The following is a 23,491-nucleotide window of genomic DNA, read 5'->3' on the forward strand; positions in this document are numbered from 1 at the left end:
GCATGATCTCAGCTCACTGCAACCTCCGCCTCCTGGGTTCAAGCAATTCTCCTGCCTCAGCCTCCTGAGTAGCTGGGATTACAAGCATGCACCACCACACCCGGCTAATTTTTTTTCTATTTTTAGTAGAGACGGGGTTTCACCATATTGGTCAGGCTGGTCTCAAACTCCTGACCTTGTGATCTGCCCACCTCGGCCTCCCAAAGTGCTGGGATTACAGGTGTGAGCCACCGCACCTGGCTGAAAAAAAAAAACTTTAAAAAAAATTATAAAGGGAATAGATGTTCCTTGTAAAATAATATTTAAACAGTATAATATAAAGTCTCAAGGTAAGGTTACTTGTAGAGTGGATTTTATGCGTGTACACTGAGAGGAAAACGCCAGCAGGGTGTTTAGGACAGCAGAGACTCAGGAGACAGCATAACTGATGCAGGGAGGTGCTGGCAGGAGGGAGGGAGCCAGAACTTCCTGCCTCATGGCCTTGACTCTCTGTAAAGATGTCAGGCTTCTGTTGAGAGTGATGGGGGAGTAGAGGAAGGTATAGTAGTTGCTACAAGGAACTGACTTGCAGGGCTGAGCAGAGTCACTGAAGGCAGCTGACCAATGGGAAACTACTGTTTGGTGGTGATTCAACTCCTGGCGAGACAGGTCTGAGACAAGTTTGGATTTTGATCCTGGTTCTGCCTCTTCATTAGCTAAATATCCTTGGCCAAATAACCTAAACTTGCTGAACCTCAGAAGTCCACATGAAAAAACTGAAAAGGTTGAGTACCATTCCATGCTTGGGGTTCAGCTGTGTGAGTGCAGAGTAAAAGTTATTGGCAAGAAGGTGGTTTAAATAAGGTCTTCGTTCATTAGAAATGGAAACCCGGCTCCTGGGCCTGTAATCCCAGCACATTAGGAGGCCCAGACAGGTGGAAACAGAGACATGGAGAACTCAACAAGGAAGGCTCTCCTTCAGGCCAGGGGCTCCTCCCCTCTCTCACACTCAAAACCATCAATATTTGAAGCAAAAAAGGAAAAAGAGTTGCCAAGCTTTATTTAGGCTGTAATGGTTACAGATAACACACATCTAACCCTATATTCCATGCTTCCCATGCAGTCCCCTAAGCAGACTCAGCTACCCTTTCCCTCCAGTCTCACTTCTTGTCTTCCTCCTTCTTGTCCTTCTTGCCGTCCTTGGTGGCCTGGGAGGCCAGGGAGCCCATAGCATTTCGAATGGCTTCATTGTTGGGATCCACACCTGGGAGGTTCTCTAGGACACTCTGAAGGAACTCGGGGTCCTGCATCACGTCGTAATCATCCTCCTCCTGCAAACAGGCAGTGTGAGCTCAAGGGAGGGTATGGAGCGGCAGGAAGTAAGCAGGTGTTAAGGACAGGAGCATGCCGCTGCCAGAGGCCCCCTGCCTTCTGACTGTGTGGGGATCTGGGCACCTCTGGTCGACGTAAGGAAAGGACAAGTCAGCAAAATCCTTTATACAGCATGAATGCAGTTATTACTAACCAAATAGAGGGGCCTGCTGAGAACTCTGTTAATTGAGCTCTGAGGAGAAAAACAGATGCCATCACATTGAGGTTTCCTGCTCTCAAGACACCCAGTTCTCCTTTTTCTTTTTCCCAGACCCTCTTTTTTCCCTCCTGGGAAGACATCCTAGAGAACTGCCCAGGCTGCTCCCACCAGCAAGAAAGGAAAATTACAGAACAAGAGGACATTTCTCCAACTCTGACCATTAGCATTGCTACCTCAGCAAGGTTTACACGTAAGAAATGCATATCCATGTGTTTCCCTCTGCTCCTCAAAGGACTTGGCTATGGTAGAAATGCTCCCAGCCCCAGAGGGATGAGGATCTAAATTCAAGGACTTTAAAACTGATGGGGGCAGGGTTGGGTCTCACCTTGGCTGGCTCGGATGTGTCCATAGCTGAGCTGGCATCAATGTCTGCTGATTCCGCCTGGCCAAACTCTGAGGAAGAGAGGTCAGTCTGTTCAGTTACACTTCCTCACCCCAACCTCTGCCTAGGCATCACCCAGGCTCTGGCTCACCTGCTCCCTGCAGGGACATCTGCATGGCATAAGCAATCTGCTCTTCCTCAGTCATACTGCTTAGGTCAGGAAGCCCAGTGCGGCCAAACTCTTGCTGGCTGATGGTCATCTTCAGCAGGGCATCGTCTGAGTCTGGGAAAAGGAAAAGAGGAGCAGGGTAGAATTGGTGCCATATCCACAGAGGCCAGCCTCCAAGGCCATTCCTAGCCCAGCCCTCCCACATATTCCTACCCTGTCAGACCTCCACACTCTCCCTGCAGTGCCTACACCCAGCTTTCAATGTTTAGCATCCCGCAGTCCCAGGACTTCGGATTCCACCTCTTTCACCTTCAGTCCCAGTAGTAGCAATCCCGGCCTCAGCAGCAGAAGCTGCAGCTGCCCGCCGGGCCTCCTCCTCCTGCCGCTGCCGCTGCTCTTCCATAGATACACGAAGGGCCTGGTGAAGGGCAGGGCATAATCAGGGCTCCCCTGCCCTCACTCCTACAGGGAGCTGGGAAAGTCAGTTGGGGTGTGGGAAAGGAACATAAAGGGGCAGCTTCTGGTTTATCACACAGAGAAGAAGCTGGAGGGATAAGCAGTGGTACGGGATTAAAAAGTAAGGACTTGGGAGAAGCCTCGGTTTTCATCAGAAGTGAACAAGAAAGCATCTGACACTGGTGCCCCTAGAGATCAGACAGAATTATAGGGAAGAGGCGGCAAAAGGAGGTCTTGGAAAATAAGTGATTGGTAGTGTCTAGGACTGTCCAGCCTGATAGAAGCTCTGTGATGTGTGTGCCAGAAGAGAACAAAGAGGGACCTCTGGACTCTACCTGGGGTCAACATTTGCTCACCAAGGCCAGCTCAGGATCAGCACTGGGATCTACTCCAAATTCAAAGTCACTGGCACCAAGACCCAGCATGGCACCACCTTCACCAGCCAAAATCGGAGAACTGATGAGAGCATCAGCCAAACTGGGCCCAGGAGGCACTGTCACCAGATGAGAACCGGTTCCATCTTTGCCATTCAACGTGTTTACAAAGGCTGTCAGCTTTTCTGTGTTCACCTCCTGGGGAGGAAAGAACACATGACGCCCTTCTTCAGGCCTTGCTCCCTGTTCTTTCCCATTTCTGCACTACTCTGCCACAGTACCCGCACTCCTCAGGGTTAAGGACCATTCTGTTTATGACCAAATTAAGTCAATGCCCTCCAATCAGTCCCTACTCACCTCTTCCCCAAAATTGATAATGTCAACATTTACTTTCTCCTTCTTGAGGCGTTTAGCCAGTTTCACCAGCTGGGAAGAAGGGAAGAAAAATCAAGAAATCTGTTCCATACTCGAGGGGGGAAAGGACCCGCCACATAAAAGCATACAGAAATCTATTGACCTCCCCAAGGTCCTCCAACAGAATCACTGAATTCTCCACATTCACCTTTCCCCAAAGTGATGAGCCTGATGCCTCTGCCAGGTTCTCCTGAGGGCTGGAAGAACCTCAGTCCCAAACATGGGCTCCCCACATTCCCCAGCTGCCACTTGGACTCACATCCTTCTCATTGTCCTCCACTGGGCTTCCCACAAAGGCAATGATGCGCATCTTGTGATTCTTGCCTTGTCGGTGCTTCAGAGCCAGCTTGTAAAGGGAGAGGAAGTTCTCAGAGTTAACCAGAGGAATCACTCAGCTCTTTCCTCTGTCACTCGGTTCCCTTTTTCTTACAGTTTCTTTGTACCTGAAGTACACCATCTACCATCACGTTCACACAAGATTTAACACCCCCACCTCCTCCCTTTTTGCTATGACTCTCTGTGCATAAAGAAGGGAGGTTAATTCTCTTTCTTTTTTTTTTTTTGAGATGGAGTCTCGCTCTGTCGCCCAGTCTGGAGTGCAGTGGCGTGATCTCAGTTCACTGCAACCTCCACCTCCCGGGTTCCAGCGATTATCCTACCTCAGCCTCCCTAGTACTGGCTAATTTTTATATTTTCAGTAGAGATGGGGTTTCACCACGTTGGCCAGATTGGTCTTGAACTCGTGACCTCAGGTGATCTGCCTGTCTTAGCCTCCCAAAGTGCTGGGATTACAGGTGTGAGCCACCGCGCCCGGCCTTTTTTTTTTTTTTTTAGAGAAACAGGGTCTCACTATGTGCCCAGGCTGGTCTTGAACTGCTAGCCTTCAGCAATCCTCCTCCCCTGGCCTCCCAAAGTGATGGGATTACAGGCATGAGCTACCACGCCCAGCCTTAATTCTTAATTCTAGGGATTTTTCCCTTCACAACCCTCAACTACCCTGGGATTCATCCCCCATATCCTTTCTACTCCAAGTTAGCTTTCTCTTGCTCTGGTCCTAGCTCAGGATTCCAGGGGAGAAATGAGTATGATGGAGGCAGGACCTCAGAGCAGGGAGGAAAGGTCCAGGGAACCCAGTAGGACTCACATGGGCCACGCGGATGCCCGTGCAGAAGGTGATCTTGCCCTTGGGTTGGACAGTATGTAGCTTGGACAGGATACGGCCAGTGTCTGGGGTGAGTGTAGTCAGCACTTCACAGTCACTGGGATGTAGGAAAAGCATTTCAGTGAATTCAGGTCAGCACAAGTACCTCTAAACTGTGTCTAACTTTTATTTATTTATTTTTTAGACGGAGTCTCGCTCTGTCACCCAGGCTGGAGTGCGTGGCGTGATCTCGGGTCACTGCAAGCTCCGCCTCCCGGGTTCACGCCATTCTCCTGCCTCAGACTCCCAAGTAGCTGGGACTACGGGCACCTACTACCACGCCTGGCTAATTTTTTGTATTTTTTTTAGTAGAGACGGGGTTTCACTGTGTTAGCCAGGATGGTCTCGATCTCCTGATCTCGTAATCCGCCCACCTTGGCCTTCCAAAGTGCTGGGATTACAGGCGTGAGCCACCGCACCTGGCCTGTGTCTGACTTTTCTTTAAAGACCTGGATAATAACCATTATTTCCATTCTAATTGTAATCTCTATTCTTCTTTTTTATTTTTTGAGACAGAGTCTCGCTCTGTCACCCAGGCTGGCGTGCAGTGGCGAATCTCAGCTCACTGCAACCTCCGCCTCCCGGGTTCAAGTAATTCTCGTGCATCAGCCTCCTGAATAGCTGGGATTACAGATCTACACCACCACGCCCGGGTAATTTTTGTATTTTTAGTAGAGACGGGGTTTTGCCATGTTGGTCAGGCTGGTCTCGAAATCCTGACCTCAAGTGATCCGTCTGCCTTGGCCTCCCAGAATGCAGGGATTACAGGCGTGAGCCACTGTGCTTGGCCTCTATTCTTCTCAATCAAACATCTAGTATTTAATGGAAACCAAGCACAGAAATAATTAAGTGGCTGGCTTTGTAAGAAAGCTGCCCTCTACTTCCAAATGTTTTCCCCTAACTCCTTTTAAAGGCTCACAGGGCCCTGAGAATCCACCAAAATAACGATGCTAATTTGTATCTCTCCTGTCTTCTCCACCTCCAGACCCATTCTCCCAGCTAACAGTATGTACACTGGAGTGGGAGGCCACTCATTTAAGAATTATCAGTTCCTAAAACAAAACACTTTCAGGGTAAAAGGATGAGTGATATATGCCCAGGGGCTCTGATCCAAAAATTACTTTTTTCTTTTTTTTTGAAATGGAGTCTCATTCTGTCGCCCAAGCTGGTGTGCAGTGGTGTGATCTTGGCTCACTGCAACCTCCGCCTCCCGGGTTCAAGCGATTCTCCTGCCTCAGCCTCCTGAGTAGCTGGTATTACAGGTAGCCACCACCATGCCTGGCTAATTTTTGTATTTTTAGTAGAGACAGGGTTTTGTGCTGTTGCCCAGGCTGGTATCAAACTCTTGGGATTACAGACATGAGCCACTGTGCCCAGCCCAAAATCACTTTTCACTGACTTTAAAATATATTATGAAATTTCACCCCCTACCCTAGCCCTGCCCAACAAACAATAAAAAGAAACAGAAATTTCACCCCAGGAGATTTAGCTTCCGTACTACATTAAATTCAGGTTAATACAAAAAACAAGTTGCTATTGACATTTACACTAAATAGTGCAGAAGGCAGTCTAGGAAGGTGATGGGCAAAAGCAGCTTCATGGAATCTAAAGAAGAGTAGCATGTAACAACCACCCACCTACTGAGTCCCCTCCTCCTCTGTCCCCCATACTTAGCCAGTGTGATAAGGCCCACGTTGTTCTCAGGGTTGCTGCGGGTCTTTGAATGACAAACTATGTTGACAGCATCCTGCTGGGCCTGCAGCCTGGTGGGCAAGAAGTCTCCATTCCGCATATACTCACTGTTGTCCACACTGTCAGATTAGGGTTGAAGGACAAGAGAGAAGAAATGTGGAAGTTTTCCAAAACCTTCTCTCCAGTTCCAGAGGCCCCCTATAGCAGCAGTCTTCATAGCGTCACCTGTAGCTTTTTTTCTTTTTTAAATATACAGATGATCAAGCCTTAGCCCACATTTATTGACTCAGAATAACCAACGAGGAATTTTTTTTTTTTTTTTTTTGAGATAGGGTCTTGCTCTGTCACTCAGGCTGGAGTAGAGTGGTGCACTAATGGCTCACTGCAGCTTCCACCTCCTGGGCTCAAGTGATCCTCTCACCTCAGCCTCCCAAGTAGCTGGGACTATAGGTGTGAGCCACCACGCAGCTACCTTTTAAATTTTTTTTGTAGAGACAGGGATCTAGCTATGTTGCCCAAGCTGGTCTTGAACTTCTGAGCTCAAGAGATCCTCCTGCCTCCACCTCCCCAAGTGCTGGGATAACAGGTGTGAGCCACCTGGTGCCCAGCCGAAAAAATTTTTAAATCCTTACAAAATGATTCTGATGAGCACCAAAGGTGGTGATCTACTGATGAACCACAGCAACTTCTTACAAGCTGCACTTAAGTGCTACTAAGCTTTGTCATGGATAAATACTCTAAGTCTGCCATTAAATGGCAGTAATCCAAATATAGGAAATGAAGAAGGTAACTTAAAAATATCTATAGCTGGGCGTGGTGGCTCATGTCTGTAATCCCAGCACTTTGGGAGGCCGAGGCAGGTGGATCACCTGAGGTCAGGAGTTCAAGACCAGCCTGACCAACATGGAGAAACCCTGTCTCTACTAAAAGTAGAAAATTAGCTGGGCGTGGTGGCACATGCCTGTAATCCCAGCTACTCAGGAGGCTGAGGCAGGAGAATCGCCTGAACCCAGGAGACGGAGGTTGCGGTGATCACGCCATTGTACTCCAGCCTGGGCAACAAGAGCAAAACTTCGTCTCAAAAAAAGAAAAAGAAAAAGAAAAAAAAATCTATAAAATAGGCTGGGCACAGTGACTTATGCCTCCCAAGTGCATCCCAGCACTTTGGGAGGTAGAGGCGGGTGTATCACCTGAAGTCAGGAGTTAGAGACCAGTGTTGGCTAACATTGTGAAACCCCGTCTCTACTAAAAATACAATAATTAGCCAGGCATGGTGGCGCACACTTGTAGTCCTAGCTACTCAGGAGGCTGAGGCAGGAGAATTGCTTGAACCCGGGAGGCCGAGGTTGCAGTGAGTCAAGATCACGCCACTGCACTCCAGCCTGGGTGACAGAGTGAGACTCCATCAAAAAAAAAAAAAAAAAAATCTATAAAATAGGGCCAGGCATGGTGGCTCACAACTGTAATCTCAGCACTTTGGGGGGCCGAGGTGGGCAGATCTCTTGAGCTCAGGAGTTTGAGACCAGCCTGGCAAACATGGTGAAACCCTGTCTCTACTAAAAAATATAAAAGTTAGCCGGGCGTGGTGGCAGGCACCTGTAATCCCAGCTACTCGGGTGGCTGAGGCAGGAGAATCACCTGAACCTGAGAGGTGGAGGCTGCATTGAGCCGAGATCGTGCCACTGCCTCAAAAAAAGAGGTCTATAAAATAACACACACTTGGCAGCACTGAGTGCAGAAAAGTACAATGCAATCATCTCATTAAATGCTTAACAGCTTTGACAGCTGAACTGAACGGTAAAAATGAGGTTTTGTGGATCTGAAGTCTCACCTCTTAGATCCCTGCAACTTTTCATGATCTAAAAGTATCCAGCTAATGTGAAATATAATCTCGAGTTTCCCAAAGACCAGAAGAAGGCAGGTAAGTGATGCAGTTATATAAGCTCCTGTAAGGATCAATTCTTGATGACCTCTGAGGTCCCTGAGAGCTCTAATAGTTAAGGTTCTACCTGTGCTAATGGACGGAAGCAGTGCCTTAGATGAGATACCTCATTTCTTTCTTTCTTTCTTTTTTTTTTTTTTGAGACAGAGTTTCGCTCTTGTTGCCCAGGCTGGAGTGCAATGGCTCGATCTCGGCTCACCGCAACCTCCGCCTCCCAGGTTCAAGCAATTCTCCTCCCTCAGCCTCCTAAGTAGCTGGGATAACAGGCATGCAACCACCATACCCGGCTAATTTTGTATTTTTAGTAGAGACGGGGTTCCTCCATGTTGGTCAGGTTGGTCTCAAACTCCCAACCTCAGGTGATCCACCCACCTCAATCTACCAAAGTGCTGGGATTACAGGCATGAGCCACCACACTTGGCCCTCATTTCTTCTTTTTAGAATTTTATCTATTTTTTAGGCTGGGCTTGGTGGCTCACGTCTGTAATCCCAGCACTTTGGGAGGCTGAGAAGGGAGAATCGCTTGAGCCCAGGAGTTGGAGAACAGCCTGGGCAACACAGGAAGACCCAGTATCTACCAAAAAAAACCACATTTTTTATTTATTTTTTATTTTATAGAGATGGAGTCTCACTTTGTTGCCCAGGCTAGTCACAAACTCCAAGACTCATGTAGTCCTCCTGCCTTGGCCTCTCAAAGTGCTGGGATTACAGGTGTGAGCCACGGCACCTAGCCAAGACATCTCATTTCTATTGGCAAGCAAAATGTGAGCCTGGGGCAATTTTTTTTCTTTAGTATGCTTTGTTTGGCAATAAACCAAAAATGGTAAAGAGAGGTAATTAAGAAGTTACTGGAAAACAAGTATTAATAGAAAAGGGAATATATAGGTTGAGTACACTTAATCAGAAACTCTTGAGATCCGAAATGCCCCAAATCAGAAAGTTTTTGAGTGCTGACATGATGTTCAAAGGAAATTATCACTGGAACACTTCAGACTTCCAGATTAGGGATACTCCGCTGGTTAAGTATAATGTACATATTCTAAAATCTGACAAAAATCCAAAATCTGAAACACTTATGGTCCTAGCCATTTCAGATAGGGAATACTCAACCTGTCTAGGGTAGTATTCAGGCACAGGTTCAAGCGCAGGCACAGGTTCAAGCGCAGTCACAGCTCACTGTAGCCTCAACCTCCCAGGCTCAATAGATCTTCCCACTTCAGCTTCCCGGGTAGCTGGGACCACAGGCGTGCACCACCATGCCGGCTAATTTTTGTATTTTTAGTAGAGACGGGGTTTCACCATGTTGGCCAGGTTGGTCTTGAGCTCCTGACCTCTGATGATCCGCCCACCTCAACCTCTCAAAGTGCTGGGATTACAGGTGTAAGCCACCGCACCTGGCCATTTCACATATTTTTTTGAGACAGGATCTTGCTCTGTCACCCAGGCTGGAGGCCAGTGGTGAAATCATAGCTCACTGTAACCTCAAACTCCTGGGCTTAACCCCTTCTCCTGCCTCAGCCTCCTAAGTAGCTGGGATTACCGCCAAAACCTTTATTTTAAAAGAGAATACAGGCTGGGTGTGATGGTTCATGCCTGTAATCCCAGCACTTAGGGAGTCCAAGGAGGGAGGCTCTCTTGAGCCCAAGAGTTCGAGACCAGCCTAATCAATATGACAAAACCCCATCTCTACAAAAAATACAAAAAATAGTTGGGCATGGTGGTAAGTGCCTGTAGTCCCAGCTATTCAGGAGGCTGAGGCAGGAGGATCACTTGAGCCCCGGAGGTCGAGGCTGCAGTGAGCCAAGATCACACTACTGCACTCCAGCCTGGGTGACAGAATGAGACCCTGTCTCCCAAAAAAAAAGAAAAAAAAAAAAAACACTCGAAAAGGGTAATACAATGGCACATGTGCAAGGCAGTCACATCAACAGCAGGTTCCCCATGATGCACTACATGGGGCCAAGAACTATGTGCATACTGCCACAAAAAGAATAAAATACCTTGGCTGGGTGTTGTGGCTCATGCCTGTAATCTCAGCACTTTGGGAGGCTGAGGCTGGCGGATCACCTGAGGTCAAGTGTTCGAGACCAGCCTGACCAATTTGATGAAACCTCATCTCTACTAAAAATACAGAAAAAAATTACCCGGGCATGGTGGCACGCACCTGTAATCCCAGCTACTCGGGAGGCTGAGACAGGAGAATCATTTGAACCCGGGAGGTGGAGGTTGCAGTGAGCCGAGATGGCGCCACTGCACTCCAGCCTGGGCAACAAAAGCGAGACTCCATCTCAAAAAAACAAACAAATAAACAAACAAACCTAGGAATACAACTAACCAGGGAGATGAAAGAGCTCTACAATGAGAATTACAAAATACTGCTCAAATAAATCAAAGAAGATATAAACAAGTGGAAAAACATCTCATGCTCATGAATAGGAAGAATCAATATCATTAAAATGGCCATACTGCCGAGCATGGTGGCTCACACCTGTAATTCCAGCACTTTGGGAGGCTGAGGTGGGCAGATCACTTGAGGCCAGGAGTTCAAGACCAGCCTGGCCACATGGCCAAACCCCATCTTTACTAAAAATACAAAAAAAAAAAAAAAAAAAAAAAAAAAGCCAGGTATGGTGGCGGCTGCCTGGAATCCCAGCTACTCAGAAGGCTGAGGCACAATAATCACTTGAACCTGAGAGGCAGAGGTTGCAATGAGCCGAGATCACACCACTGCACTCCAGCCTGGGAGACAGAGCAAGACTCTGTCTCATAAATAAATAAATTAATTAATTAAAATTGGCCATTCTTCCCAAAGCAATTTACAGATTCAATGCTACTCCTATCAAACTACCAAAAACATTCTTCAAAGAACTAGAAAAAACTATTTGAAAATTCATATGGAACCAACAAAGAGCCAGAAAAGCCAAGGCAATCCTAAGCTAAAAGAACAAAGCTGGAGGCAACTTTACCCAACTTCAAACTATTACTTAGGGCTACAATAACCAAAACCGCATGGCACTGGTACAAAAACAGGCACAGAGACCAATGGGACAGAATAGAGAGTCTAGAAATAAAGCCGCACACCTATGACCATCTACTCTTTGACAAAGCTGACAAAACAAGCAGTGAGGAAAAAGAGTCCCTATTCAATAACTGGGGATACTGGCTAGCCATATGCAGAAGATTGAAGCTGGACTCCTTTCTTATACCATACACAAAAATTAACTGAAGATGGATTAAAGACAATGTAAAACCCAAAACTATAAAAATCCTGGAAGACGGGCCGGGCACAGTGGCTCACGCCTATAATGCCAGCACTTTGGGAGGCTGAGGCGGGCGGATCACCTGAGGGTGGGAGTTCGAGACCAGCCTGACCAACATGGAGAAACCCGGTCTCTACTAAAAACACAAAATTAGCTGGGCGTGGTGGCGCATGCCTGTAATCCCAGCTACTAAGGAGGCTGAGGCAGGAGAATCGCTTGAACACGGGAGGCGGAGGTTGCGGTGAGCCGAAGGTTGCGGGGAGCTGAGATTGTGCCATTGCACTCCAGCCTGGGCAATAAGAGCGAAAAAAAAAAAAGTGGGCAAAGGAGCTGGGCACAGTGGCTCAACGCCTGTAATCCCTGCACTTTGGGAGGCTGAGGCGGGTGGATCACCTGAGCTCAGCAGTTTGAGACTAGCCTGGCCAACATGATGAAACCCCGTCTCTACCAAAAATACAAAAAAGCTGGGCGTGGTGGCGGGCACCTGTAATCCCAGTTACTCAGGAGGCTGAGGCAGGAGAATCACTTGAACCAGGGAGGCGGAGGTTGCAGTGAGCTGAGATGGCGCCACTGTACTCCAACCTGGGCAACAAGAGCAAAACTCCTTCTCAAAGAGAAAAAAAAAAAAAAAAAAAGTGGGCAAAGGACATGAACAGACATCAGACACTTTATTTTTATTTATTTATTTATTTATTTTTTATTTTTATTTTTATTTTTATTTTTATTTTGAGAGGGAGTCTCACTCTGTCGCCCAGGCTAGCTAGTGCAGTGGCGCCATCTCGGCTCACTGCAACCTCCACCTCCCGGGTTCAAACGATTCTCCCACCTCAGCCTCTGGAGTAGCTGGGACTACAGGCGTCCACCACCACGCCTGGCTAATTTTTGTATTTTTAGTAGAGATGGGGTTTCACCATGTTGGCCAGGCTGGTCAGTAACTCCTGACCTCAGGTGATACACCCACTTCAGCCTTCCAAAGTGCTGGGATTACAGGCCTGAGCCACCGCCCCAGCCAGACACTTTTCAAAAGACGATATACATACAGCCAACAAGCCTATTAAAAAAACCTCAATATCACTGATCATTAGAGAAATGCAAATAAATCAAAACCACAATGAGATACCACCTAACACCAGTCAGAATGGCTATTACTAAAAAATAAAAAAATAACAGATGCTGGCAAGGTTGCGAGAAAAGAGAACACTGTTATATCGTTGGTGCAAGTGTAAATTAGTTCAATCACTGGGAATCACTTGAACCAGGGAGGCGGAGGCTGCAGTGAGCCAGACTGGGCCACTGCACTCCAGTCCGGGAGAGAGAGCAAGACCGTCTCAAAAAAAAATTATTCATCGTTCATCTGAAACTCAAATTTCACTGGGCATCCTGTATGTTATCTGGCAACGCTATGCTCCCCCGAGAAAATAAAAAGAAGAAATCTCATAGGTGCCTGTTTCACCCAATTGGTGATTTGTGTTCGTCAACTATTCTGTATTACATTCAGTGATTACACTTAGAAGGAACTCTTGAAACCCTGCAAAAATTTATGTCCTCCTTTTCTAATGTGACTCGTAATAGGTACTCAGCCCAAGCCTGAAACTGACAAAGAGAGCTACCTCACCGGATAAAGCCTTTGTGTCAGACAGCCGTGGGTTTAAATCTTGACTCCACCACTTAACTAGCTGTATGATTTTGGACAAATCACTTAAAATCGCTGAGACTCGGTATCCTGAACCGTAAAATGGAGAGATAATTTACCTTAAGGTGTGGTTGTGAGGTATAAGTGAGATAAACAAAATGACTGATACATAAAAAGCAATCTGTAAATGGTACCTTTGAAGATGATACAGGGAAAGGTAATGAAGTTAGGAGACGAGGGAATGGGGAGAGGAAGGGATTAATAATCTATTTTCCTAATAGACGTTATTTTGCAAAGAAAGGAGGGCAGAAAACTATTACGATGAGTCCGAAAAGCAGAACTGTAGCTAAAGACAGACCCGGGCTGCTCTAGAGAAGACGGCGCTAGAACAGAGAAAGGAAGCAGGAATGACCAGTCAATGACCGTCCCCCTGGGGGTAACAGTGGTAACCCGGGACTATCCGCCACTCCAGGGCCCCGGGATGACTCAGGGAGTCCAGCGGGCTCCTTACCTCCGGGGCCAGGGCCGCCTCTCGCCCATGAGCCCCCGGCCCCCACCCCAGGCCCTCCCTGCCTTGGCGCTACACGCGCCCGAAACCCAGCTCTGCCCCTCCTGCCCCGAAGTAGCTCCTCACCACACCATAGTGCTTTCCAACACCATCTTGCCACCTTCCTCCCTCCCGACCGGTTCTCCGGGACGGCCTAACAACAACTCCTCCAATTGGCCCGTCGCTCTTCACCAATCACAGACCTCGGCTTGGCCAGCTGCTTCCGCCTCCGTCCCCCACGTTGCGTTCTGGGAGTTGTAGGTGCCGCCAAACAAATTTGTAGGCGTCTTGAGGGTAGTTGGAGGGAATCGCGGTAACACAAAAAACAGGATCTAGCCTCCACTTTCCCTGCCATTGCAGTTCTCAGTTGGGGTTTCCCGCTGGCCGGATCTCAGGGGAGCTATGGAGGAACCTTTGAAAGTGCTGTGTCGATTCCGGCTTCGTCATTTTAAAAAAGTGTCGGGATCGGCCGAGCGCGGTGGCTCACGCCTGTTATCCCAGCACTTTGGGAGGCCAAGGCGGGCGGATCACGAGGTCAGGAGTTCGAGACCAGCCTGGCCAGCATGGTGAAACCCTGTCTCTACTAAAAATACAAAAAATTAGGTGGGCATGGTGGCGCACGCCTGTAATCCCCGCTACTCGGGAGGCTGAGGCAGGAGAATTACTTGAACCCGGGAGGCAGAGATTGCAGTGAGCCGAGATCGCGCCACTGCACTCCAGCCTGGGGGACAGAGTGAGACTCCGTCTCAAAAAAAGAAAAAAAAAAAAGTGTCGGGATCGCTAATGACTTTCTACAGCCCTCAGTTCCCTGTAGAATTTTAATTCAACAAGCCTTTATACCCTTCAATTGAATTTATTTGTATATTTATCTCCTCCCTCGTTTAACTAAGGGTGGGCAACGTGCCTTTTTTTTTTTTTTTTTTTTTTGAGACGGAGGAGTCTCGCTCTTTCACCCAGGCTAGAGTGCAGTGGCTCGATCTCGGCTCACTGCAACCTCCACCTCCTGGGTTCCAGGGATTCTCCTGCCTTAGCCTCCCAGGTAGCTGGGACTACAGGGGCATTCCACCATGCCCGGCTAATTTTGTATTTTTAGTAGAGACGAGGTTTCACCATGTTGGCCAGGCTGGTCTCGATTTCCTGACCTCAGATGATCCACCCACCTCAGCTTCCCAAAGTGCTGGGATTACAGGCGTGAGCCACCACACCTGGCCGGCAACGTGTCTTAATCTTTACAATTCCCTAAGCCCAGTACAGAGCCCGGAAAAGATTTGACAACTCAATTATATTAACTAATCTGCCAAAGAACAAACCACTAAACCGTTTTGGTTAATCAAAAATTACATTCAAGGCCTGATGCAATGGCTTAGGTTTTATAATCCCAGCGTTTTGGGAGGCCCAGGCAGGAGGATCAACTCAGGCTAGGAGTCTGAGACCAGCCTGGACAACACAGCCAGACTCCGTCTCTACAAAGTTTTATTGTTTGAGACAGGGTGTCGCTCTGTTGCCCAGATTGGAGTGCAGTGGCCTGATCTCGGCTCACTGCAATCTCCACCTCCCGGGTTCAAGCCATCCTCCTGCCTCAGCCTCCTGAGTAGCTGGGGCTATAGGTGCATGCCACCAAGCCCAGCTAATTTGTTTTTAATTTTTTGATGTGGGAGGATGGCTTGAGCGCATGAGTTCGAGACCAGCGTAGGCAACATAGCCAGACCCCATCTCTGAAAAAAAAAAAAGTCTCAAAGTGTTGGGATTACAGGCGTGAGCCATCACATGAGCTGGATATTTGATATTAAGCAATTTTTTTAGGCATGATAATAGTGTTAAAGTTATCACCATTATAAAAGTAGTCTTTATTAAGGGTTATATGTTGTATTCATAGATAAAAAAAGTATATGAAGTTTGGGATTTAACTTAATCCTTTGGAAGAAACAAATAGTTTTGTTTTTTGAGACAGGGTCTCAAAGTAAAACAAAAGAGACAAGGTCTCACTGGGCTGGAGTGCAGCAGTGGTGCAATCATACATAGCTCACTGCAACCTCTAACTCCTGGCCTCCCATCTCAGCCTCCGAAAACTGGGATTACAAGCTTGAGCCACTGCACCCGGCCACACTGGTCTTATTTATGTTGATAATTATTGAGGCTGGGTTATGTGTACATAGTGGTTCACCATACTACTCTACTTTTGGTTTGGAAATTTCCATAATGAAAAAAAGAAGGCCAGCTGGGCACGGTGGCTCACGCCTGTAATCCCAGCACTTTGAGAGGCCGAGGTGGGCAGATCACTTGAGGTCGGGAGTCCGAGACCAGCCTGGATACCCCCGTCGCTACAAAAAAATACAAAAATTAGCTGATTGTGATGGTGCCAGCCTGTAGTCCCAGCTACTTGAGAGACTGAGGTAGGAAAGTCGCCTGAGCCCAGAAAGTCAAGGCTACAGTGAGCTGAGACTGCTCTGGGTAACAGAGCAAGACTAAAAAAGAAAACCAAGGCTGGGAAATCTCAGCCCTTTGGGAGGCCGAGGCGGACGGATCATAAGTTCAGGAGATCGAGAACATCTTGGCCAACATGGTGAAATCCCATCCTACTAAAAATACAAAAATTAGCCGGGCATTGTGGTGGGTGCCTATAGTCCCAGCTACTCTGGAGGCTGAGGCAGGAGAATCACTTGAATCCGGGAGGAAAAGGTTGCAGTGAGCCGAGATCGTGCTATTGTACTCCAACCTGCGCGACAAGAGTGAAACTCCGTCTCAAAAAAAGAAAAAAAGAAAAACAAAACTAATAAAGAATGAGACTTCATCTCTGAATACATCTCAGAATAGCTGAGATTGACATGCTTAAGGGTAAAATATCAGACCAGATGACGATTTCCAACTTTATTATCCTATGATTTTAATTTCTCTTTTAGTTAGAAGTTTTACACTAATAGACCCTACTTGTATCTGAATATAAATTAGAGCATATAGCTAGAGAATAAGCACTAGTCGCTGCTCACCGCTAGAGGGACCCTCTGATCATAAGAGGATTATCTACACCACCCATTCAGTAGTTTTGAGTACACTCTGAGTGACAAGGTCAGGGATGCAGAACATTTATGCCTAAAACATGTTAACCTCCAATTCCTATTAGGGAAAAAAGTTTTCTCCTTATCCAGACAAAAGGAGGACTGGCTGGGGCTGTGGGAAAATCAAATTCAAAACTTTGAGAATCTGGGCCGAATGCGGTGGCTCACGCCTGTAATCCCAGCACTTTGGGAGGCCAAGGTGAGCGGATCACTTGAGGCTAGGAGTTTGAGACCAGCCTGGCCAACATGGTGAAATCTGTCTCAAAAAAAAAAAAAAAGAAAGAAAGAAAGAAAAAGAAAAGAAAAATGAAAAGAAACTTTGAGAATCCCCCATTCCTCTTCCAATCCAAGTACTTGCTTTTTCTTTCTCTTTTTTTTTTTTTTTTTTTTGAGATGGAGTGTCACTCTGTTGCCAGGGTGGAGTGCAATGAATGGTGCAATCTCAGCTCACTGCAACCTCTGCCTCCTGGGTTCAAGCGATTCTCCTGTCTCAGCCTCCCGAGTAGCTGGGATTACAGGCGCCCACCACCATGCCCGGTTAATTTTTTTTTTTTTTTTTGAGAAGGAGTTTCACTCTTGCTGCCCAGGCTGGAGTGCAAGGGCTCGATCTTGGCTCACCGCAACCTCTGCCTCTCAGGTTCAAGCGATTGTCTTGCCTCAGCATCCCAAGTAGCTGGGATTACAGGCGTGCGCCCACCACGCCCAGCTAATTTTTTGTATTTTTAGTAAAGATGGGTTTTCTCCATGTTGGTTATGCTGGTTCTCCCTGTTGGTCGAACTCCCAACCTCAGATGATCTGCTCGCCTCGTCATCCCAAAGTGCCGGGATTACGAGCGTGAGCCACCGCGCCTGGCCTAATTTTTGTATTTTTAGTAGAGATGGTGTTTCGCATTGTTGGCCAGGCTGCTCTTGAACTCCTGGCCTCAAGTGATCCACCCGTCTTGGCCTCCCAAAGTGCTGGGATTACAGGTGTGAGCCACTGGACTAGGCCAATCCTCTGTTTAATTCTGATGGAACTTTGTTAGTCTCTCAATTATTTTGTATCACATCCTATTGGGGCAAAAAATATTTCAGGGTTCCCAATATTGCCTCTACCTATACCTATTCCAATATTCTCATCATGATCTCTTCCTTGTTCTCAAAAACAGACCATTCTCATGCATGTAGGTCCTTGTGCTGAAGTGAAACATTCTCTTAACACTTCTTACGCACCTAACTGCTAATTTTTCCCCCTTTTATGTTCTGTGCCACCTTCAGAGAGCTTAAGTAGCTGTCTCACATATAACATATTGTTTTTGTGATTTGTGTTCCTCCTGGAAACTAGAAACTTTTGAAGGACAATTATTTCTTTGATCTCCATTTACTCCATGCATTGCTCATTAGCTGCTATATAAATATTTGGAGTGCCCTTAACAAGACAGGGAATAGTGGTATGAAAAGCAGCTGTTTGCTTAACTGCTTCTCTCCAAAGTTTCCCTATCTTCATGCCTCAGAATGAGCCTCATCGCTCCTACTTTTTTTTTTTTTTTTTTTTTTTTTTTTTTTTTGAGACAGTCTCACTCTGTCGCCTAGGCTGGAGTGCACTGGCGCAATCTTCGCTCACTGCAACCTCTGCTTCCCAGGTTCAAGCAATTCTCCAGCCTTGACCTCCAAAGTAGCTGGGACTACAGGCGCATGCCACCATCCCCTAATTTTCAATAAACGGGGTTTTGCCATGTTGGCTGGGCTGGTCTCGAACTCCTGACCTCAGGTGATCCACCTGCCTCCACCTCCCAAAGTGCTGGGATTACAGGTGTGAGCCACCGCGCCTGGCCTGCCCCTACTTTTTTGTCTAGTTTCCTATCAAAGGAGCCTTAGCTCAACCTCATAGAAGAAAACAGTTAAAGAAAGCAATCTCTATGATCTTCTAAGAGTGACGCCCTAGGGCCAGGTCAAGAGAACGAAAGGGAGGGAATCACTAGGGCCAGCTAACCTCAAACTTACTTTTCCCACTGTCCCTCTCCTTTCCTCTTAACTGAGTAAAGTGAGTTTTGAACCTCAAATCCCTGTTAAATTGGGTTGCAACCTAGGCAAGAGACCTACAGTAATTCCCCTCATATTCATTCACTGCTTTTCCTCGTGAAGATAATGGGGTTGCTGAGGAAGAGGATATAAGGACATAAAGCCTTAAGAGTGAAGCTGGAGTGTTGCAAGCTGGAAAGTATGCAGCCTTTGTTTAGGGCAACATGAACAAAACTGAGCCTGGGTGGTGGAGTAGGAGGGTGAGCAGATGGTATATGAAAAAGAATCAGAAAAAATAAGAGGTCTAAATAACTGATTAAAGTTTATTACATTAAAACCATATATCACTTTTATATTGTATTTGCCATTTCTGAACAATACAAAGTAGAGGCAAATAGTAACACTTAATAAAAATGTTGCTTCCCCATTCCTTTCCCTAAGACCCAGCCCTCCCTCAAATATTCCCTCCCACCCCTAACAGAACTCTGTCCTTAATAAAACACTTAAATACATCATAAATAGTAAATTATGAAAAAAAAATAGCAAGAATTCTTTCCTTCTTGTAAAAAACATGGCAGCAAAGACAGGCAGCCAGAAACTGGCTGGGGGTGTCTAATATAGACAGTTATTTGGGGTATCGGCTAACATATTATCAAGGCAGGGTGGGATAGAGAAGGGATAGAACAGGAATTCAACAATCTGCCTGAGATACCAGGCCCCCTTCTTCCCCTGACAAGAGTGGAAGGATCAGATGGAAAACCACAACTCTTGTAGACAGGGAGGAGAGGGCATATGTAGCCCCCATTTCCAACTTCCCTGCATGAAGACAGGGGGATAGGACATATGGCACAGCAATGACCTCACCAAGGCAAGAATCTGCTGTCTCCCCATGAGTTTAAGAAAATATTTGCTGGCCTCACAGATACGGACTGTCTGTTAAACAGACAGAGGTGTCCCCTCTTTACCTTAGCTCCACAAACAGAAGAACACTGTTGGAAAAGATGAGAAGAGCAAAAAAAATCTCCTCTGGAGAATGATCTAAAATTCATTTGGTAAGTCTTCACATTTAGAAAAACAACCAGAATATATTTCAAATTGCAAAATAGTAATAATTATTATAGCCTGGCAGTGAACAGGATTCTGCCTAGGAAGGGCTATGATCTCCCAGCCCATGGCTGCCTCCTGTTTTAACAAAAGGGATAAAGATTACCCCATGTCCCACTCTCTTCATTCCTTCAGCCTTAAGAAATTCATCAAGAGAGGAGGAGTTTAAAGAGGAGCTGCTTCTGGCAGAGCAATCACTACTCTTCTCTTCATAAACACCATGGCTCTTCTGAGGGAACTCTACGAATAGGCATCTTGTCAACACTTCTGGAGTTCTGATCTGAAAATGGCTTGAAATTGTGTGCTGTGTGCTTTTTCCTTTTTTCAGGAAAAAAAAAAAAAAAAAAAAAAGAAGAAAGCTGGGAGGTGGTTAAACACCCTTATCCCCCAAAAACCTTTACAGAGATTACAGGAGTATTCTTCCAGGAGTCAGAGAGAAAGAACTAAGGTAGGGATAATGTGCCAGCTAGTCTGTCCTGAGGAAATTAAGAGTCCGGTTCCTGGTCAAAGACGAGGGGAAAGAAAGCTGCCAAGTCCAGCAATCCCATTTCCAGCATGAAGAATGGGGGTCTGAAAAAAACTCAATAGTGGAGGCAAAGGGTTGGCCAGTTGAAAATCCGTACCACCCAACTCTGGAGTGGAGGGGATGCTGCGGTCCTCAACTCTCTGAGGCACTAAGGCCCATTCATGAGGAAGAGGAAGGAGAGAAGGTTCTTCTTCAGGAAGAAGATGGAGGAGCAGCTCCCCTCACTTCTATTACACTCCTTTTTTGATGACCAAGTAGAAGAAAATTCAGCATTGCTGGGGCAAGGGCTGACATCTTGGGATCACAGAGATGGCAGAATCTTGTTCCAGGTCTTCTGAGGCTTTGCGCTTACTGAAAAGGGAGAGTGTAAAGTTAAGGATGTGGAGTATGAGATTAAGCAGAAATGGAATTCAAGCGTTAAGAAGTTTCTATTTCAGCCTCAGCCTCCAAGTATGAGGTACCAAAAATCTTTTTTAAAAAACAAGATGGCGGCCACGCACGGTGGCTCACACCTGTAATCCCAGCACTTTGGGAGGCCCAGGCAGGTGGATCACGAGGTCAGGAGATCGAGGCCATCCTGGCTAACACGGTGAAACCCTGCTCTACTAAAAATACAAAAAATTAGCCGGGCGTGGTGGTGGGCGCCTGTAGTCCCAACTACTCAAGGGGCTGAGGCAGCAGAATGGCGTGAACCTGGGAGGCGTAGCTTGCAGTGAGCCGAGATCGCGCCACTGCACTCCAGCCTGGGTGACAGAGCGAGACTCCGTCTCAAAAAAACAAACACGATGGCTGGGTGCAATGGCTCACGGCTGTAATCCCAGCACTTTGAGAGGCCAAGGTGGGCAGATCACGACGTCAGGAGTTCAAGACCAGCCTGTCCAATATGATGAAACCCTGCGCCTACTAAAAAATACAAAAATTAGCCGGGCGTGGTGGCACGCACCTGTAGTCCCAGCTACTCCGGAGGCTGAGACAGGAGAACTGCTTGAACCCAGGAGGCAGAGGTTGCAGGTGAGCCGAGATTGCACCACTGCACTCCAGCCTGGGCAACAGAGTGAGATGCCATCTCAAAAATAAATAAATAAATAAATAAATAAGTACAAAATAAAAAAAAAAATAAAAAATAAAAAACAAGATTTAGGAGGTACCCAGATCCTCTAATCTTGCCAATTAACTTCCTGCTCCAGGCCATCAGTGATCCTCTTTATACCTTGCAAAACGTTCACCTCCTACACATCCCAGATACTCACATGGGTGAACTCTGACTCTGCAACTTCAAGCTTTTCCAAGGTTGTACTAACAGGAGAAAAAAAATGGAAGCAGAGAGAAAAAGAATTAGAAGACAACAACAAAGGACTCTCCTTTTAAATCTCATACTGCTTCTCTAATTTTCACTTCAGAATCAATTTAGAATTTGGAAAGAAGAGGCTGAGAAGCTACTAGATTTAGAAGCACACTGTTTTAATTAACCATATTTAGCTTCTTGAATACTATAAAATATTTCCCAGTACCCTGCCCTCTTCTGTTTCAATCTCCAGGTGTGGTAGGTACCCTCTAAGATTGCCCCCAATAATCCCTGCCTCCTGAGATCCATGCCATTGTGTAATTCTCTCTCAAGTGTGGGCTGCATTTAGTGATTCTCTTCTCATGAACAGAATGCAGCACAGGAGATGGAATGTCAATTCTGAGATTAGATTACAAAAATACTGTATCTTCTTCTTGGACTCATGCTCTAGCCCCTGCTTGCCTGCTCTGAGGAAAGCCAGCTCCTATGCTATGAGTTGGCTATGGATAGGGCGATGTGACAAGGAACCGAATACTGCCAACAACCATATAAGTGAGCTGAGAAGCTGATCTTCCCTCAGATAAGCTTTTGGACTAATAGCTTGACTGTAATCTCGAGAGAACCCGAGCCAAAGGCATCCAGCTAAGGTACAGAAACTGGGATAACAAATTTTTGTTTTCTTTTTGAGACGGATCTCGCTCTGTCGCCCAGGCTGAAGTGCAGTGGCACTATCTTGGCTCACTGCAACTTCTGCCTCCCGGGTTCAAGCAATTCTCTCGCCTCGGCCTCCTGAGTACCTGGGATTATAGGCACAAATCACCACACCTGGCTAATTTTTCTATTTTTAGTACAGATGGGGTTTCATCATGTTGGCCAGGCTGGTCTCGAACTTCTGGCCTCAGGTGATCCGCCCTCCTCGGCCTCCCAAAGTGCCAGGATTATAGGTGTGAGCCACCACACCCAGACTGAGATAACAAATGTTTGTTTTCAACAGCTAAGTTTGGGGGTAATTTGTTACACAATAATAGATAATACAGATTTTTGTACCTGGAATTGAGGTGCTGCTGTAACAAAAATCTAAAATTTGGGGGTGGTGGCCTGGTGCAGTGGCTCATGCCTGTAATCCCAGCACTTTGGGAGCCTGAGGCAGGCAGATCATCTGAAGCCAGGAGTTCAAGACCAGCCTCAGCAACATGGCAAAACCCCATCTCTACCAAAAATACAAAAATTAGCCAGGCGTGATGGTGCACGCTTGTAATCCCAGCTCCTCGGGAGGCTGAGGTAGGAGAATCGCTTGAACCTGGGAGGCGGAAGTTGCAATGAACCAAGATAGTGCCACTACATTCTAGCCTGGGTGACAGAGGGAGACCCTGTTGGCAGAGACTGCAGTGAACCAAGATCGTGCCACTGTACTCCAGCCTGGGCAACAGAGTGAGACTCCATCTCGAAAAACAAAAACAAAACAAAACAAAACATTGGGGGTGGCTTGGAGGAGCATTTTAGTGAAAAGGTAGTGTCCTGAATATGCTGTTTATAGAATTTTGGACTTAAAGGGGGTTACCAGTGAGGGCTTAAAGTGAGAAAAATTTTATTGGAACTTGAAGGAAAGGAGATCCTAGTAAGGCAGCAGCACAAAGTTTAGCAACAATGTGATTTGTGATTATGTGAAAAGTAGAATATGTGCCTAATGAATTGGACAATCTAGCTACGGAGATTTCCAAGCAAAGTCCTGAAGGTGCCACCTGGTTTTCTCTTGATGCTTATAATAAAATATAGGAGAAAATAAAGAAATTATGGGAAGGACTATTAAACAAAAATGCCAGAACTTGATAAGTTTTGAAAATTCTAAGCCTCTCCAGAGAGCAAACGATGCTAAAATTAAGAAATGGCAGGCCACATACGGTGGCTCACTTCAGGAGGCAGAGGGAGGAGGATTGTT

At 46.6% G+C, this 23,491-nt stretch overlaps 2 protein-coding genes across 10 annotated transcripts in view; both read right to left on the minus strand.

Moving 5' to 3' along the window:
* Nucleotides 1-1,022: 1,022 nt before the first annotated feature.
* On the minus strand, nt 1,023-13,802 carry PSMD4 (proteasome 26S subunit ubiquitin receptor, non-ATPase 4). Of its 4 annotated transcripts, none has more exons than XM_003817268.5 (10): nt 13,668-13,802; nt 6,177-6,317; nt 4,450-4,564; nt 3,565-3,651; nt 3,249-3,317; nt 2,874-3,089; nt 2,371-2,479; nt 2,044-2,175; nt 1,896-1,963; nt 1,023-1,310 (listed from the first exon to the last, which is right to left on the minus strand). In XM_003817268.5, the coding sequence occupies exons 1-10, from the start codon at nt 13,691-13,693 to the stop codon at nt 1,140-1,142; spliced, it is 1,134 nt and encodes a 377-aa protein (XP_003817316.1). In that variant the 5' UTR covers nt 13,694-13,802; the 3' UTR covers nt 1,023-1,139. The 4 variants fall into 4 exon arrangements, with proteins under 4 accessions (XP_003817316.1, XP_008968666.1, XP_054957414.1 ...); XM_008970418.3 differs by having other exon boundaries at nt 2,362-2,479; XM_055101439.1 differs by lacking the exon at nt 6,177-6,317 and having other exon boundaries at nt 13,668-13,800.
* Nucleotides 13,803-18,940: 5,138 nt separating this feature from the next.
* PIP5K1A (phosphatidylinositol-4-phosphate 5-kinase type 1 alpha) overlaps nt 18,941-23,491 on the minus strand; it is a 51,263-nt gene continuing 46,712 nt past the window's right edge. For all 6 annotated transcript variants that reach the window (XM_003817265.5, XM_003817264.5, XM_063605395.1 and 3 more), the window contains 2 exons: nt 21,518-21,563; nt 18,941-20,618 (listed from right to left, as the gene is read on the minus strand). In XM_003817265.5, the coding sequence (XP_003817313.1) occupies nt 20,616-20,618; nt 21,518-21,563 (49 nt within the window). In that variant the 3' untranslated portion in view covers nt 18,941-20,615. The remainder of the gene's footprint in view (nt 20,619-21,517; nt 21,564-23,491) is intronic.

This window comes from Pan paniscus, chromosome 1 (genome assembly GCF_029289425.2).
Source record: "Pan paniscus chromosome 1, NHGRI_mPanPan1-v2.0_pri, whole genome shotgun sequence".
Classification (NCBI taxonomy): domain Eukaryota; kingdom Metazoa; phylum Chordata; class Mammalia; order Primates; family Hominidae; genus Pan; species Pan paniscus.

Bases quoted from the DNA above. Each gene is read 5' to 3' on its own strand.
- PSMD4 (XM_008970418.3), bottom strand. From the start codon at position 13,693: ATGGTGTTGGAAAGCACTATGGTGTG. The intron at 3,652-4,449 runs GTGAGTCCTACT...TCCCTTTACAAG, and splicing joins CGGGCATCCGCGTGGCCCAT to CTGGCTCTGAAGCACCGACA. The intron at 3,318-3,564 runs GTGAGTCCAAGT...CCTTCTTCCCAG, and splicing joins TGGAGGACAATGAGAAGGAT to CTGGTGAAACTGGCTAAACG.